At 33.9% G+C, this 15,771-nt stretch overlaps 2 protein-coding genes across 2 annotated transcripts; one reads left to right on the top strand and one right to left on the bottom strand.

Annotated features, from left to right (window-relative positions):
• Positions 1 to 1,908: 1,908 nt before the first annotated feature.
• Positions 1,909 to 5,558, top strand: LOC120332749 (galactosylceramide sulfotransferase-like). The gene is made up of 3 exons (XM_039400063.2): positions 1,909 to 2,095; positions 2,535 to 3,008; positions 3,432 to 5,558. The coding sequence occupies exons 1-3, from the start codon at positions 1,947 to 1,949 to the stop codon at positions 4,051 to 4,053; spliced, it is 1,245 nt and encodes a 414-aa protein (XP_039255997.2). The 5' UTR covers positions 1,909 to 1,946; the 3' UTR covers positions 4,054 to 5,558.
• Positions 5,559 to 7,712: 2,154 nt separating this feature from the next.
• Positions 7,713 to 12,714, bottom strand: LOC120333141 (alpha-1A adrenergic receptor-like). Its single transcript, XM_039400495.2, has 9 exons — positions 12,636 to 12,714; positions 12,440 to 12,568; positions 11,654 to 11,783; positions 10,607 to 10,735; positions 10,147 to 10,271; positions 9,390 to 9,538; positions 8,952 to 9,074; positions 8,401 to 8,542; positions 7,713 to 7,851 (listed from the first exon to the last, which is right to left on the bottom strand). The coding sequence occupies exons 1-9, from the start codon at positions 12,668 to 12,670 to the stop codon at positions 7,713 to 7,715; spliced, it is 1,101 nt and encodes a 366-aa protein (XP_039256429.2). The 5' UTR covers positions 12,671 to 12,714.
• Between the last annotated feature and the right edge of the window lie 3,057 nt (positions 12,715 to 15,771).

Below are 15,771 nucleotides of genomic sequence, written 5' to 3'. Positions count from 1 at the left end.
GAACAGCAGCCAAAGAGAGCAGAGAATGAAAGGTGATAGAACCCAGCTGCTCAGGGCGGGGCAAAGATAAGCGAGGAGGCAAGTGAGAGTCAAATCAGCGAGGCCAAGAAATGGAGGTGCCTCAAACACCATAAAAATGGGGGCAGGCGATAGAAGAGAGCCAAGCAGGAATAGAAAGAAGATTAGCGTAATTGATGGGAGAGCAAGCAGCCAATGGGGCCAGCATCGAAGATAAATGATAAATCAGCGGTCAGATAAGACGAGCGTGAGGATGAAAAATAGCCCCAAGAAATATAAAAAGAAGGGAATCGGGGCGGGGAGACAAGGAGCGAGAGTGAAAATTACGAATATAAAAAAAAAATTGTGAAAATGAAAAGTAGTTGAAGGCCGAAAGAAAAAGCGAAAAATAGCGAAAAAGAAAAGTGAGAGTGGAGTGATCGGGGCGGGAGATATAAGGAGCGAGAGTGAAAAAATTAAAATAGCTAATAAGATAAGTGAGAGTGATCGGGGCGAGGGTGGGAAAGGCATAAAAAAGTCAATGAAAAAAATAAATAACAAGCGAGAGTGAAAATTGCGGAACGTAAGAAAGTCTAATGCTATAAAAATAATAAACGCTATTAGTATTTTAGTATTAGTAGAATAGAGTAGATTTAGTAGAAATAGAAATAGTAAAAAAATATTAGTAGAAATAGAAATAGAAAAATTCGAGGAACTAAATAATAAAAATTCAGCGAGGGGCCTAAGGAAAAAGGAATTAATGAATATGAAATGAATTAATGAAAAATAAAATGAAATGAAATGAATGAAAAAAAGGAAAATAAAATGAAAATATGAAATGAATAAATGAAAAAAAAAATGAAGTAAAATAGAGGCAAAAAGCAAAATTAAGACTCAAAAGTCAAGGGAATATAAAATAGAGATGAAATGAAATAGAAAAACCATGTGGACTGACTGAAGCAGAAATTTACTGAAAATAGAAACAGCAGTCAAGTTCCAAGAAGTTAAAAATGGAAAATAAACCCAGCCCTATTAGTGAAAGAAATATAAGTGAGTGGAGATATAATTTCAGCGAGGCCTCAACGGAAACAGTAGATGAAATGTGAAAGAAAATAGAAAAATCATCGAGGCTGGCTGAAGCAGCAAGGATTTTTTTTTTCATGATGCCTAAGATGTTTTAACCGTTTTTAACAAATTTGAGGGCGCTGATTCCAGAAATGATGTTACTTTTTCTCTATCAGGTCTAGTTATTTTTTTTCTATGGGATATCCCTGAATTTCTACAATGTATCTCGCTGGTGAAATATTTTTATCATGTTTATATTTCATTTTACATGATGTATTTGTGCAAATCAGGTATGGTTTATTTACAACTACTTTTTATTCATAAAAAGAACAGTTGTGATATTTAGCTTAGATTTTAATTTTCTTGTTTTCGCGACGGTGAATTTCATGCTTGTTTACCATCATATCTGGCAACACTGTATAGAGATATTATTGTTCAGTTGATTTTGATTCATTTTCCCGGCAGTTGTGGCCATTTTGTGCTATCAATTGCCGGACTCTGAGAGGTTCTGGTGCTGAGTTAAACATGGATATATGTAATTTAGTAATCTGTGAACGTCTAGGATGCCTTAACTTATCGTATAAGATTGTCAGAACGCCAGCCCACACTCGTGTGACGCTAGCCCACACTCGTTTTTGTCAGGCCATACCGTACTACGGGTAAAAGGGACGTGCTTGGTACCGTATTGCATTTGCGTTGTGTATATCAGATATGATCTCTATATTGTCAGAGCTACCAAGTTTTTATGTAATAACGTTTATAAAGTCAGTAAAATAGTTGGTTAACCCGTTGACGTCAGGCTGAGTGTGGGCTGGGGTAACGGTACCGTACGTAACTTTGGTGCGAAGCGGTCTTCTATATTTCCGTTGTTACTTTGGCAGGATATGGTTCTTTCTAATTCTAGGCTTGTATTGTTTGCTCTCTGTTCATTTTCGATTGGAACATGGGTCGGCTACTACTGGAGGAGACGATTGAATGCTCCAGAGATGGTTCAAATGCACAAACGTGTTATACAATACCACTCGGATGACAGGTACCGTAATGGTGTAATACATAATAGTGTAATGCATTACTGTAGTGTAAATTGTGTGTTAACCAGCGCCAGAGTTTTAGCCCTTACTTTCCCAGCTCATTCTGACATTTAACTAGAAATAAAATTGGCCTAAAACTTGTGGAATGGAAAATGATGATGGAAGGTAATGCGAAAATAAAATCAGACGGTCTCTCCCTTTACAGCCTAATGGCTTTTGATAAAACATTAGTCAATTAGTTTAATATTTTAAGAATGGAATATCCATGAATCTTTTTCATATTTTTGTCAATTTGGCCTCCAATCGTATCGTGCTACATTATACTTGTATAATATATATTTATAACATATATATATATATATATATATGCATAATATATATATAATAATTATTGTATTTTTTCAATGTAATCTTTTACATTATTATATCACTTTTTTTTAGTTCACTCGATGTTCAACAAGCGGAAAAAGTAGGGGAAGTTCTTAGAGGAGATCATCATTTCAATGAAAATTCGAATGGAATTTGTTCTCCTCGTTCTGATATCATGTTTCTTAAAACACATAAAACCGCTAGTTCAGCCGTCCAAAATGTTTTGCTTCGATATGCGAACAAAGCTGATTTAACAGTTGGATTATCGAATACTCAAGATATAAGATTTCATTATGGACATAAATTTCAAGCACAATTTGTTGGACCTGCAACAAAACCCATCAATATATTATGTCATCATATGGTCTTGAATTATCCAGAATTACAAAAAGTAATGCCAAGAAATTCAACCTATGTCACAATCCTAAGAGAACCAAGTTCTCTTTTCGAATCTATGTTCGATTATCTACATTATGATAGTACTCCGTTTTCAAGAGTCAATAAGAGACCAAACTCGTTGGAATATTGGCTGAATCACACTGATCAGTAAGTTTTCATTGAAATATTTTTTATGTATCATCTTACTTTTTTTGATATTTTTATGGTGGGAAATCACAATTAACTTCACCTGTTTTGTGGAGACTGTAAATTCTTTTGAGAAAAATTTTAAAACATACAAGTATACAAAAGAATATAGTGTGAGAATCACTGAGAATGTCAACATTCCACATTGAGGCTCTATTCATGGAATTAGAATACTGCTGCAATGTTATTTTTGAAAGAACTGCTTTCAGTTTCCAGTATACACAACTGCCTATTTTGGTAGGTGAAGTGAGGGACATGAGAATAGAATAATTGTCCTTTTTATTGGGAAAATTTTTCCATTCCATTTATCTTATTTGTACTCTAATATATATATCTTTAAATCTGATGTTTTCTGATAATTGAATTGTTCAACATTTTTCCCAGCTTCTTCCGTGGTAGAAATGATGGGCGATTCTGGTGGTTTGCAAAGAATGGAGTATTCTTTGATATGGGTTATGACAACTTGAGCGACGATGACAAATATATTCAACAAGCAATTAGCGAACTTGATAAGATCTTCGATCTTGTTTTGTTGTCTGATTATTTTGCCGAGTCGATGTTGCTACTGAGAGAACATTTATGTTGGTCTATGGCGGATATTTTAGCATTAAAAACAAATGCGAGAGATTCTCCGAAGACTGTGTTAACCGATCGAGTGAGAAAGAAAATTTATGAATGGAACAAAGCTGATGCAGCAGTTTATCAACATTTTAATCGCACTTTTTGGAAAAAGGTCGAAGCGTATGGTTATGAGAAAATGAAAGCTGATATGAAAATTCTGGAAAAAATGAATGCCGAACTGCAACACAATTGTATTGATGGTGGTGCCGTGAGTAATAGGTATATAAAAGAAGCATCGAATAAAGTATATAATCCACGTGGCGTTGTAATGAAAGGATATAACCTTAAAGGATCAGCAAAAAATAACCAAACTTGCATCGATTTAATAAAAGGTGAAGTACAATGGACCAGACAAATGATGGCTCAAAGGAAAGCCCGATCGTGAATTGTGGTTACTCACATTTATTGTGTGTCCAGAAACCCCAACTCAGCAGGTCATTCCACAACAATTGATGAGTAAATATACATTCCAATTCAAGTGTGAATAAGGATTATAGTTACCGTAATTCTTTTCCTTGATACACACTCTGGTCAGTCATGTGTTATCAATTTGATGACTTATTAACAGTTTCATATCATTTCGTTCATATCATATTCAATGCAATATTAGTTGGTGGTCTTTTCTAAATATGATATCATATTTATTTTGATTTATTGCAATTTTTAGTTTTTAATAAGATGGATGTCTATACTTAGTATTGTAGGTTTTATCCCCCATACAAAGTTTTAGAGCTTTGAAATTGATTTTTTATTCAAGCTTTTTATCAAGTTGGATATCTTCTGAATTTTATTTCATGTTTTGCATATTGGGTTTGTTGGAAGAAGCTATCTATCCAAGTCCAGGATTTAGGATTTGTAAAAATACTTGTATAAGACTACACATTGTCTATCCTTAAATCAGTATAAATATTAGAATTTTTGACTGGAAATAATCAGATATCCAATTCTGTGTCCAATGTTATGTTGTCATTTCTGTCCTTTGCAGATTATGCTAATGATAATATGCTAAAAAAACAAACATTTCTCTTTATGTATCTATATACTGTATATCCCATGACTGTTTAACTTTTTTATTGAACTATGAACTTGCCTCAATTTTTTGTTCTCGTAAACTTTGCATTATTTTGTTCATTTTATATCTTGGTTGAGTGAAATGTGTTTGTTAAATCTGTAATTGTTAGATGTATTATATCATTTGCATTTATTTCACTTGACTTGGCTCGGAATGTTTTATTCTATAAATGATTTAGGAATACTTGGATCAAATGAAAATACTTTGGGAGGTAAGATCTTCATATGATTTAAATACTTTTATAAAAATGGTCATTTTGAATCAAGTTGAACGAAAACAATATTTGGGTCATGCCCTGTATAAATTACAAAAATAACAAAAACATGCACATTTTCAAAATTAGGATCCGAAAAATATACATGCATTGTTTCATGCAATTTGTACTCACAAATACACTCGGTTTGAAAATATGATAAATTTTCTAGTTTTGAACATCACTGATATATATTCATACTAATATTCCATTTGTAAAATCTTATAAGTGTAATTTTGTTAGGAATTTACAATATACATATCACATTGCAGTATTTGTTGACTTCAATTTTTTATTTTGCCAACTGGAGTTGGTCATACGTACTATATCATCACTGTTATTTACTTTATGAAAAATTTACCAAACAACTCTGCAGTAACAAACATGCTTAGTACTTGCCGCTCGCTTGATATTTTTGTGCCATGATTTTTATTTAGTTTATTTTGCGGAAAGATTATTAACAATGATTTGATATGAATTCTGTGTTTTTTATTATTCGCTCTTGTGGAATATTATAAGGCAATATAAAATCTAATGTTTGTAAAATAAAATACATCTCATCCAAGCCTGCTTTTTTCAAGAGTGTAAATTCCTGGGATCGAAGTGTATGATGTTAATTAATGAAATTCACGTAGTGCATACATATATTTTCAGAAATGAGGGAAACTGTTGTGTTGTTTGTGAGTTCGATATGAAAGATAGCTTGTTCCCAAAATATGAATCCCGTCACCGAATACGAGGTCACGTATTCCAGCACCCTGGCGGTTTAATATAATTTTGAGTTTATTAATTTCTTTCAAATTTAAAGTTATTACCAAATAAGCTTAATCTGAAGATTTGTTAAATTCAATGCGGGACGCCTCAGTACATTTATAGAGATAACCGTCTTATTATGACGTCATAATGGACTTCCTTGTGACTAAATTTGACGTCATTGTGATTTTTAACTTTAGTAAGAATGTTAATTTTTGAATGACCGTTCAAGATCACGAGCTCAGTGAATAAGATGTGAATTTTGTTACGATGCTAGCACGTGACCCCTCTAGGCCTCTTTCCGACGATTGAAAGTGATTCATTTCTTCTCGCCTGTGGTGCGGAGTTTTTGAGCGAAACGCCTTCAGAGAACAACATATAACCGCATTGAAGATAGCAATTTCAGCATTTAAACGATCCTTGTTGTTATTTTTGTTGGGGTTCATCATGTTATAGTTGGGAAAATTTGTATTTATTTTCTTCACTTTTTTTGTTCGTGTTCTGTGCTGTATACGAAAATTCGACATAAAATTGTATTGAAGCACATTGTTATTCCTTCTGGCTTGGTCACCCCCGTATTTTTGTCCGCCGATCCAGCAAATTTTATGATCTCAGGTCGTACCGGTACCGATGCGCGGCCTTCGTTTCAATGAACCCATGTCGTACCGGTACCGATGCGCGGTCTTCGTTCCCACATATCTGAGAATTTCTAGTTCGATAATTGTAACATGACTGATTAAAAAACCATTGTCTAAGCCAGGGTCGTCCAACCCGTGGCCCCGAGGGTCATATGTGGCCCGCGCTGATTTTCAGAATTTTATAGAAAAATTAAGTAAAACTTTTTTTCGAGTGAAGTAGTAGGCCTATACAAAGATGTGATACAAACGATTTGTTTATTTCCCTGAATTGCGCTCTGCCAGCCCTTCCAAACGAGCCATGAGTGCCATTTTGAATCGAAACCAACTGAGAGGAGATATCGATACATAAAGATGCCATAGTTGCTTACACACTTGGTCTTTTACTGCTCTGTATGATGTCATCGTAAAACAATCGAAGCCATTCTCAGATAAAGAATTCGGGAATGTATATTTGTATTGTTCGGATTGCAAATGTTTTACGTCCGGAAATAAAAGAGGTGTTTGCAAAAATAGCCTGTCAAGACAGACCATAACTCGTCGTGTTGAAGAGCTTGGGAATTCTATTGCGGAAATTTTAATTGCAAAAGCGGGAAATTTTGTATCGTATTTGTTTACTGCTCAGTTGGCGACTTGCGATCTTCTTGCAGATAGTTAATGATATGATGTGAAATTACCGTGGAGCTCGCAGCCATTGTCCCTGTTAAGGGTACGACTAGAGGCATTGGTTTGAGAGATGTGATAAAAATGATCAAACATCTTGGCTTGTCTTTGGCAAAACTTTCGGGAATAACCACTGATGGCGCTCCATCAATGGTTGGGAAACAACAGTTTCAATGTTCTAATAATTAAGAAAGTTTAATGGGAGGTATTTTTTTTTTCATTTTAATAACCACTCATCAGTGTAGCACAACTAGATCATAATTACCATGTCAAGTGGTCCGCGCAATTATTAATGAACCACATGTGGCCCTTCGGACAAAAAGGTTGGCCGACCCTGGTCTAAACCGATCGGGTTGAGAGTTGCCAGTTTTTTCATCAATATTTTTCAATGTTTCAGCTACCATGAAGATATACTATCCCCAATGTATGCCGTGTTAGACTCATGGCTGAGTGTGAATTGAGCAGCGGAAAATTAACACAAGTCTATTGAAGTTTCATCTTTAATATTAAAATATTGTACAAAATTATAAAAATGCATTCTACGAATATAAAGCACATTCAAAGTTATTCAGTATTTTTATAAACTAATTTTGGAGCATGAATACATAATGTTCATATATGCGCTTAATCAATGAATTACAATAATATATGAACATACATAGATACATTTAAATTTGTAGTGTTCCAGTCTTCGATGACGAATCTCTTGTTTGATACTGTATCATATTTCCATTGGATTTTTTTTTGCGTAAACATTGGCACTTGGAAAGTTTTCGAAGTAAACTAACAGTCTCTTTTCTCATTTTTCTGCAAAATAATGGGGGGTTTTAATATGCTTCTAGAATAGCAATTCGAAAAATACAATTCCCTAAACTTGACTTTGATGTTATTTTTCATGATTTACAATATGGTTAACGGAGAGACTCGACGTTAAAATTTGAACCAAGTTTGGTTTAATTTAGAATTTCATCCAATTATTTTATTTATTTTTTCTATAGTGCTCGCCTATGATTACGACCATTGAGTTTGAGGAATTGAGGGAGGCTCTTCAACCTAGTTCGAAAAAACAATTGTGGTTCCGTTTTCACGTATCCCAGCCCAATTCCGCAGACAATTTTGAAGAGAATGTTCATTTAACACAGTGGTTTCCTAAGTTGAGTGACAAAGGGGGTGGGGGCAAATTTAGAAGCGGATGGAAATTCGCGGGCTGGGAGAGGGGGCACCGGAAGGGGAAGATACCGGTAGACCTATAATTGAATTGTTACGAGTATACACAATCACTAATTTAATAACATTACACAAAATTTGCGGAGCAATTCAAACTAATCTACGATTGGACAAATTGTTTTCACCCACCCTGATGCTTTGTTATAAAATACTGGATTGAGACATTCTGAGAATCGCAGTAAAATATAGGAAATCATCCCAAAATTCCAATCAACTATTCTTTCTTTTTTTATTGTTGTTGTATCCACAGTTGTTGTGTAGAAATTATAACCTAAAAATACGTAAAATCATTATTATTTCATTGTGCGTTCCCTTTTTATATTCAAATGAGCATTTGATAAACTTAATGAGAGGTACTACTATAATCATTTTTGAAACTAGAAATATACAGAAGTGGAAAGTTGCTGGTAGTCGTTCTGTAAGTATATATATATAACGTTCCATCCATAAATGTCATCAGGAAATGGCCTAATCATATCTTATATTACCTGGTTAAAGTCAATTCCTATTGTATCTAAAGACCACGACTAAACGAAATATAAGAATTTCGAAAGAGTTTGTAAATTCGGAATTAAACCGTTGCATCCAAACTTATAGCGTCGAACGACAAGGTACATGCTTGTTCCTTACTCCCACAAAGTACATGCAATGATTACATATTATCGGTATACGTATCTTACATATTATCGGTATATATCCAAACATGAAAGATCCACCGATGAGAGAAAGTTGAAGGATGGCTTTGTTTTCTTTCTTTTGCAATTTTCTCCGAATATTTTCCATTTGTTTACTGGCTGCTTCGGCTACATTAGAGAAAATACACGAAACATATTATTTCTTGCGTAATGATATTATTTAATTAAAACTTTGAATGTGATAACTTGCTGTTACTTTCCATTTGTTTACTGGCTGCTTCGGCTACATTAGAGAAAATACACGAAACATATTATTTCTTGCGTAATGATATATATTATTTAATTAAAACTTTGAATGTGATAACTTGCTGTTACGTTTTCATCTTGTTTTTTAACTTTCGATTCTATAGCATGCGGTCTCGCCAAAAATTCACGGTGTTTGAAGTAGTGCTACCTTGAATTATGAAATAAGACTGTACTTACGCATTGGAGGAATCTTTTTCTCCGACCTCATGGTTCTTCTTTTTATTAATAACAATATGATGGCGATTGAAAGTATAAAAATTGCTATCATTGGTAGAAGAATAAATACAGGAAATACGATTTTTGAGTATATTCTGTACTGCGATAACCTATATATAAAAAGCATTTTCAAGTTTTGGATTTATTCACAGATTTTAATTCAAGTTCATATTCTGGGATGATTAGACTAGGTTATAATTTTAATGTTCATGGAATATTCAATGTTGAACTACTATATGAGATATCAGATATTATATTTTTGCTAGATGTTGGCTACGATATTGTTACTTATCGATTTCGATCGGTAAGTATGTTGATAGGTATTTGTCTGTCTGTCTGTTAGATGCACGCGATATCTCACGAAAGCGAGGTCGAATCTGCTCCAAATTTTGCATGTGCATTCATCATATCTCGGACCAGAAGCTATTGATTTTGGATGAAATATGTCGTATAATTAGCGAGGTATTAATTAATTAGTGATGGGACACGCGGTGTCACTATAGAGTCGTGAATCGAAACCGCAGTTTCGATCGATAAGTCTTCGGTCTCCGACCGATATTATCGTTTATTGCTTTAATGGTGTTCTGTATGAGACCCAACTTCTGACACAAAGTTGTAATTAGATAGACATTTTGGAGTTTTAAACCGGAAGGAAGAAGAAAACATAAGCCTGAATGCTACGGGAAAAAATATTTGTTTGGGTATCCAGAACACTTACCAGTCAGGGTCCAACGTGCATGCAGGCCATTTCGAATTTGGTGGTCTTTTTCCAGCTTTATATGCGAACCAACCTGGTATTCCACCGCAACACAAAGCAACAACCCATATGGAGATGACAAGGGCCTAAAGTAAATGATTTATTTATTAACACAGTGGAGAAACGATTTCTAATCTTGAGGGTGAAAGGTTGCGAGGTTAATTCGCATTCCACAGACGGAAACGGAGAACTAACAATAATACATTGATCATTGTTGAATATAACGAGTCTTGAAAATATATACGGATGAACACAATGTATTTACTTATTTACTCTGAACATACAACCGTCATTTTTGACTGCGTTCCCGAAGTATGTGCACAAAGATGGCGTACAACCTGAACCTTAACCTGGTACACATACACATTCAGGTTGTGTGCCATCTTGGTGCACATACTTCGGGAGTACTTTTTTGACATACCTTGACGTGAATTTTTCTTATATTTTTATAATTGAACGGCCATTTCATTGAAATAAATCGTATGATACAGAATAGCAAAATGTGAAGAGTAGTTACTCCGCTCGTCCATATATCAGTTGCCATAAAAAGCTATTGGAAAAAAACAAGAAAATTTTTTACTAATATGGCGGGTGAATTTACCGTTCTAGGTTTCCGTTCTTAATTCTTTGCAAAAGACTGTTATTTTATAATTTGGAGTTAAAGTGGGGTTCTTGCATTTCATCTGAAATATTTATCACCTACTGAGTATGAAAAATAACTTAACATTTTTGAAAAGAGAGAGGTAACAGTGCAATAATGAGAAATCGAAATACTGTACAAATATTTCAACGGATTAATCAATGGAATACTAATTATGCCTTCGAGTCACTGTGCCATTTCGGGCTTGGCTGGAACAGAACAAGCCCAATTACTTTTTGATGCTATATTTCAAAAATATACAATAATTAAACTGAATATTTGGAATTGAATATGCACCGTACACAAAAAGTTGCCTTTAATATTAATGTATGGTAATTCGACCGGATTAATAATTGTGCATACAATCAATGAAAACGCTATTTTTCGAAGACCAAGGCGGCATTGATTATTTCTTCACTGAAAGTCAGGTCATGAACTAATGTCGTGATATGATGGATCTATTTTTGATACTTACATGGAAATAATCGGTGAAGTGTGTATTGTTGTAATCGTTGTTTTATTTTTGCACATTCTATTTATTAATTTGCTTGAAATGACTCAGATTTTTTGCGTATTACTTTTTAAAAAAGATAAAATATTCGTGCGAGAATATATCAACAAAAGACAAAGCGGAATTTACATTCAAGTTTAGCTCTATTCGCTCAAGTGCATAATTAAAAGCAACTTCAATAGAAAAAAAAGCCAAGAATATTACTGCAAAAGTATTTCTGATATTCAGAAGACAAAAAAACATATATATTTATATAACAATATAAAAACGCTGAAATAAAAAATTATTTGAAGTCGATGGCAATCAGAATGACATACATTACAAAATTCTTTCGGAAGAAGCCATTCCTCAAATCCCCAAGTTCGTCTGTAAAGTGCTAGAGGGCTTACGATAGCTGATAGAAGATCAGATACACATAAACTGATGATAAGTAAATTGAAGACCGATCTGTCGAAATAAGTGTAAGATTTTAATACATGGTTGTCATATTTGTTTTTGTGCTTGTGTATTCGATAATTACACTCTTAAAAATATATGTGATATCGCGAACACCTTGAGTGAAACTATGAAAGATAGTTCGATCCCTTGAATGGCAGTCTTATTTATTAAATATCGCACCTTCGCCATGTAGATTAGTGTTTCCCAACCTATGGCTGAAACTTACTAATTTATTATATAGTAAATTCTATTGTTTAATTTATATAATTCTATTGAGGTGTTTCTCAATAGTGATTGCATGTGTGGGTATCATTGTGTAAAAACTTGGCAGCATTTATTTTGCTCAAGTAAAGCCACGCGTCGATATCAAACACTCGCTGATCGAAAAATAAGCTGGAGAAATAAATATAAAATTGATTGTTTTTAGTATACATTTAAATCTTGGTAATAAAAGCACTACACGTTTAATATTTGAGTATATCCTTGAGTCGGGAGATTTTACAAAACTTCTTTTTTAAATTTGTGTCGCTCGAAAGAAAGGTTGAGAACCACTGTAGATAATTCTCACTCTTTCTCGTCAGCTCTTCAATGCCTAGCCTACTGGTTAACTTGTGTTAAATTTTCGAAAAGATAATGTCTCAATATTAAGTTTATTTACCACTCACTTTAAACTCTTTGATGCCGCAATTACGATGATGGTAACGAGGTTTCCCATGATTCCAAATATCATCATCATTAGGAGCAATGTTGCGGTCACAACACTTCCACCTTCGCTGAAAGGACGGTCCTGTGCACTAAAAAATATAAAGCATTAAAACATATTCCACTATTAATAAATTCATTTTAAGATAATATACTTACGTTGTATTTATGAGGTCTGTCGTTACGTCTACCATGATGACTCATCCACAATTTTCATCAATGTATAATGCTATTCTTATGTACTTTCTATGGAAAGAATTAGTTTGTGTTTGTTTGAAAACATTTGTTGAAATAATGATCGTTTATTGTCTTTTACCAACACAATTTGCTTTATCAAGGAAACTTCCAATAACAAGCGTGTCTATATGTTTGAAACTAATATTCAAATCCTTTATTTCTCTTCTTCACTTTTATAGTTTCCAGCAGGGGTGGCAAGCTGCGGCCCGCGAAAAAGTCTCAATTTTGAATGAAGTGTGGTCCGCGAAACGAGTTTTTAATTTAGTAAATCCAATCACTTGCGTTGCGAAGCCTGTACCTAAGTCCGATTTGTTATATATGTCTATGACGTCACAATGCGCTAACAAGCTAGCTTTTGCGAAACGAACAACTGTCATATGATCAAAATTTTTGTGCCTGCAACTATTAGAAACCTATTTTAAATAAAGGTGCGACCCGCGGTTTTATCCAGTCATTTTCATCTGGCCCTCCTGTATCAAAGGTTTCACATCTATTCTTTACTTTTAAATTTTAGTATTAGTGCCCTTTTGTATCCCTAGTTCAAAATTTATATATGTATATATAATATTGTAATCGATATGCCCGTATCCTGGTTTACGTTATTAACTGGAGTCTAGTCACTGAACAATCCTGACCTCACCCAAGAGTTGAGCCAATTTTTTTTAATTCTGCCAAACGCAATGATAAAGATATTAATTCAAATTGACTAAAAGTTCAAAGTTGTTTGGTTTCAAAATTTTATACCGTTTTATACCATTTTCCGATACATACCGTTAACGGAACTTTACCATAAATTACCTACAGTGCGCGCTTAATGGGAAATATTATACAAAAATAATATGAGCCGCATACAAACCACTCATTAATCGCTAAAAAAATTCCAAAGTAATAAAACGTCAACTGCGTCAGACTGCGACTGCGTTTTAAAGTTCAATTTTCTACGTATTTTCATATTACACCTGTCAATAGCTTATGTACAATTCTGAAATTTCGTGCAATAAATGTCATTTATTATTGAAAATCTATCAAACAGTTTGTGCTCAATCAATATTCTTTTATCTCAATTTCTGAAATTAATTTTTGAGATATTATCAAGTTATAGTAAATTTTGTTATTAAATATAACGTCTTAAAATTTTAATTCTCAAATTGTTTTGACTCGTTGACGCGTGAATTAATACATTATAGCTAAAGTTGTTTTTTTAACTTACATTCTCTCTAAATCTCTCCAATACCTCTCCCTCTGAAATTCCATTTTAAAAACTGAGAGCTACAATTCCTAATTACGGCAAATAAATACAAAACGGCAATGTACTTAATGAGTTTAAAGTCCAGGTCACAATCCACAGAGCGATTTTTTTTCGAATGATGTCGCCGGAAAAATGATCTACCGACCTGATATCAGGTCAGTGGCAACCATGCATATTTGAAGAAGTCATGTTTGGCATGAACAAGCCTTATCCCGTCTATATACGAGATCATAAGTTTCAGACAGAAGTGTATTAAGGAATCAGTCCTCGTGCCACCTGTTGTCAACGTTTTACCAACTTGGCGGAAGTGTCTGTCTAACTGTATAACACGTCACTTCCATTGTCATTTTAACGCAAAGTTTCCTTCGCAACAACACTATTATTCTGGCGCTCCAGAAGTGTGTGTACCAATATGGAGGTGACTAATATAGTTCGCCGACTTTACATCAAGTTGTGTAAAGGGACTGAAACTTATGGGTAGGGGGTATATTCACTTAAATTATGCCCTAACCTGGTACATACACGGGAGTACCATTATTCTTATAAGAAATGCAATCCTTATCAATAATTTCTTTCACAGAATTGATACTACGTTTGGAAAAATAAAGCTGGTCTTTTGAAATGTAAATGTACCTTACATGCCATTGCGCTCAAACAAAAAGTATGACAGTTCTTCGGCAAATATGCGCTATCGAAAAGTTAAATCCATTCGCGCACTCCTCAGATTATCGCTCAATCAAAATCGATTTCCAATGGGAACTTTTTTTTAGCTATGATAACATCCCGGAAACATTATATTTAGGATCAAGTCTTAAGTTTTTTCCCCATTGCTTGTAATATAATATACCGTGTTTCCCCGGAAGTAAGACCTAGCATGAATTTTAAAAATGATTTTAATATAAGCCCTACCCTTAAAATAAGACCTAGTCGATAGCAAAAAATCCTACTCGTTTTAAAGGATTAAGAATCTATGGTTAGCAGTTATTTTGAATAAAAACGTAGTATTTATAAGTAAATGGATATCGGTTTTCATATTTTGTATATTTGAAAATCTCGTAATTCTCTAAATAAAAATAAAAGACATCCTCCAAAAATACACTCTCTTATTTTCGACGAAACACGGTATATATATTTAATCATTTTCATAAATTCGCCTTTTATATATAGCTGTCCTAACAGGTTTTCCAATATGCAAAATTCAATTCGCAAAATGCCACACATACCCACGAAGATTACTCGCAACTTAAGATATCTTCACGACAGACATATACTACCCAATCTGCGCAACAAAACTACACCGTTATTATGGCATCAGAAACAGGTACACTGTGCTTATAGGATATTTCTACGCATCATGACTTCTAGTCTAACGCATACTGACATATATTTTATGGATTCCTTGCGAAATCTTTATCCCACAATTGCAAGTTATGGTCTGTAATTTATTATGTTTGATTTACTATAGATTCATAACACGTATATATATATATTTAAATAGCGATGTATGTCATGTCACTGTCAGTGTAACAATTGCATGATATTTGATTTTTCAATTCCAAAATTTGTATTCCTGGTATTGTTCAATAAATATCACGAATTTGCGATAATATAAATATATCATATATACCAGCGTTTGCCAAACTTTTTCGGCCACGTAATATTTACACTTTTTATCTCGCCTCGCGGAACATCACGGTGTAATGTAGCGGTTCCCAATGCGTTCTCGTGGCGAGTTGCCAAATGCGTCGCGAAAATTAACAGAATTGTGTTAAACATACCTAAAATGTGATTGCATATTTTACGTATTGT

This window comes from Styela clava, chromosome 13, assembly GCF_964204865.1.
Source record: "Styela clava chromosome 13, kaStyClav1.hap1.2, whole genome shotgun sequence".
Taxonomy (NCBI): domain Eukaryota; kingdom Metazoa; phylum Chordata; class Ascidiacea; order Stolidobranchia; family Styelidae; genus Styela; species Styela clava.
The sequence above is the reverse complement of the archived record's forward strand: the minus strand, read 5'-3'. Positions and strand labels throughout refer to the sequence as shown.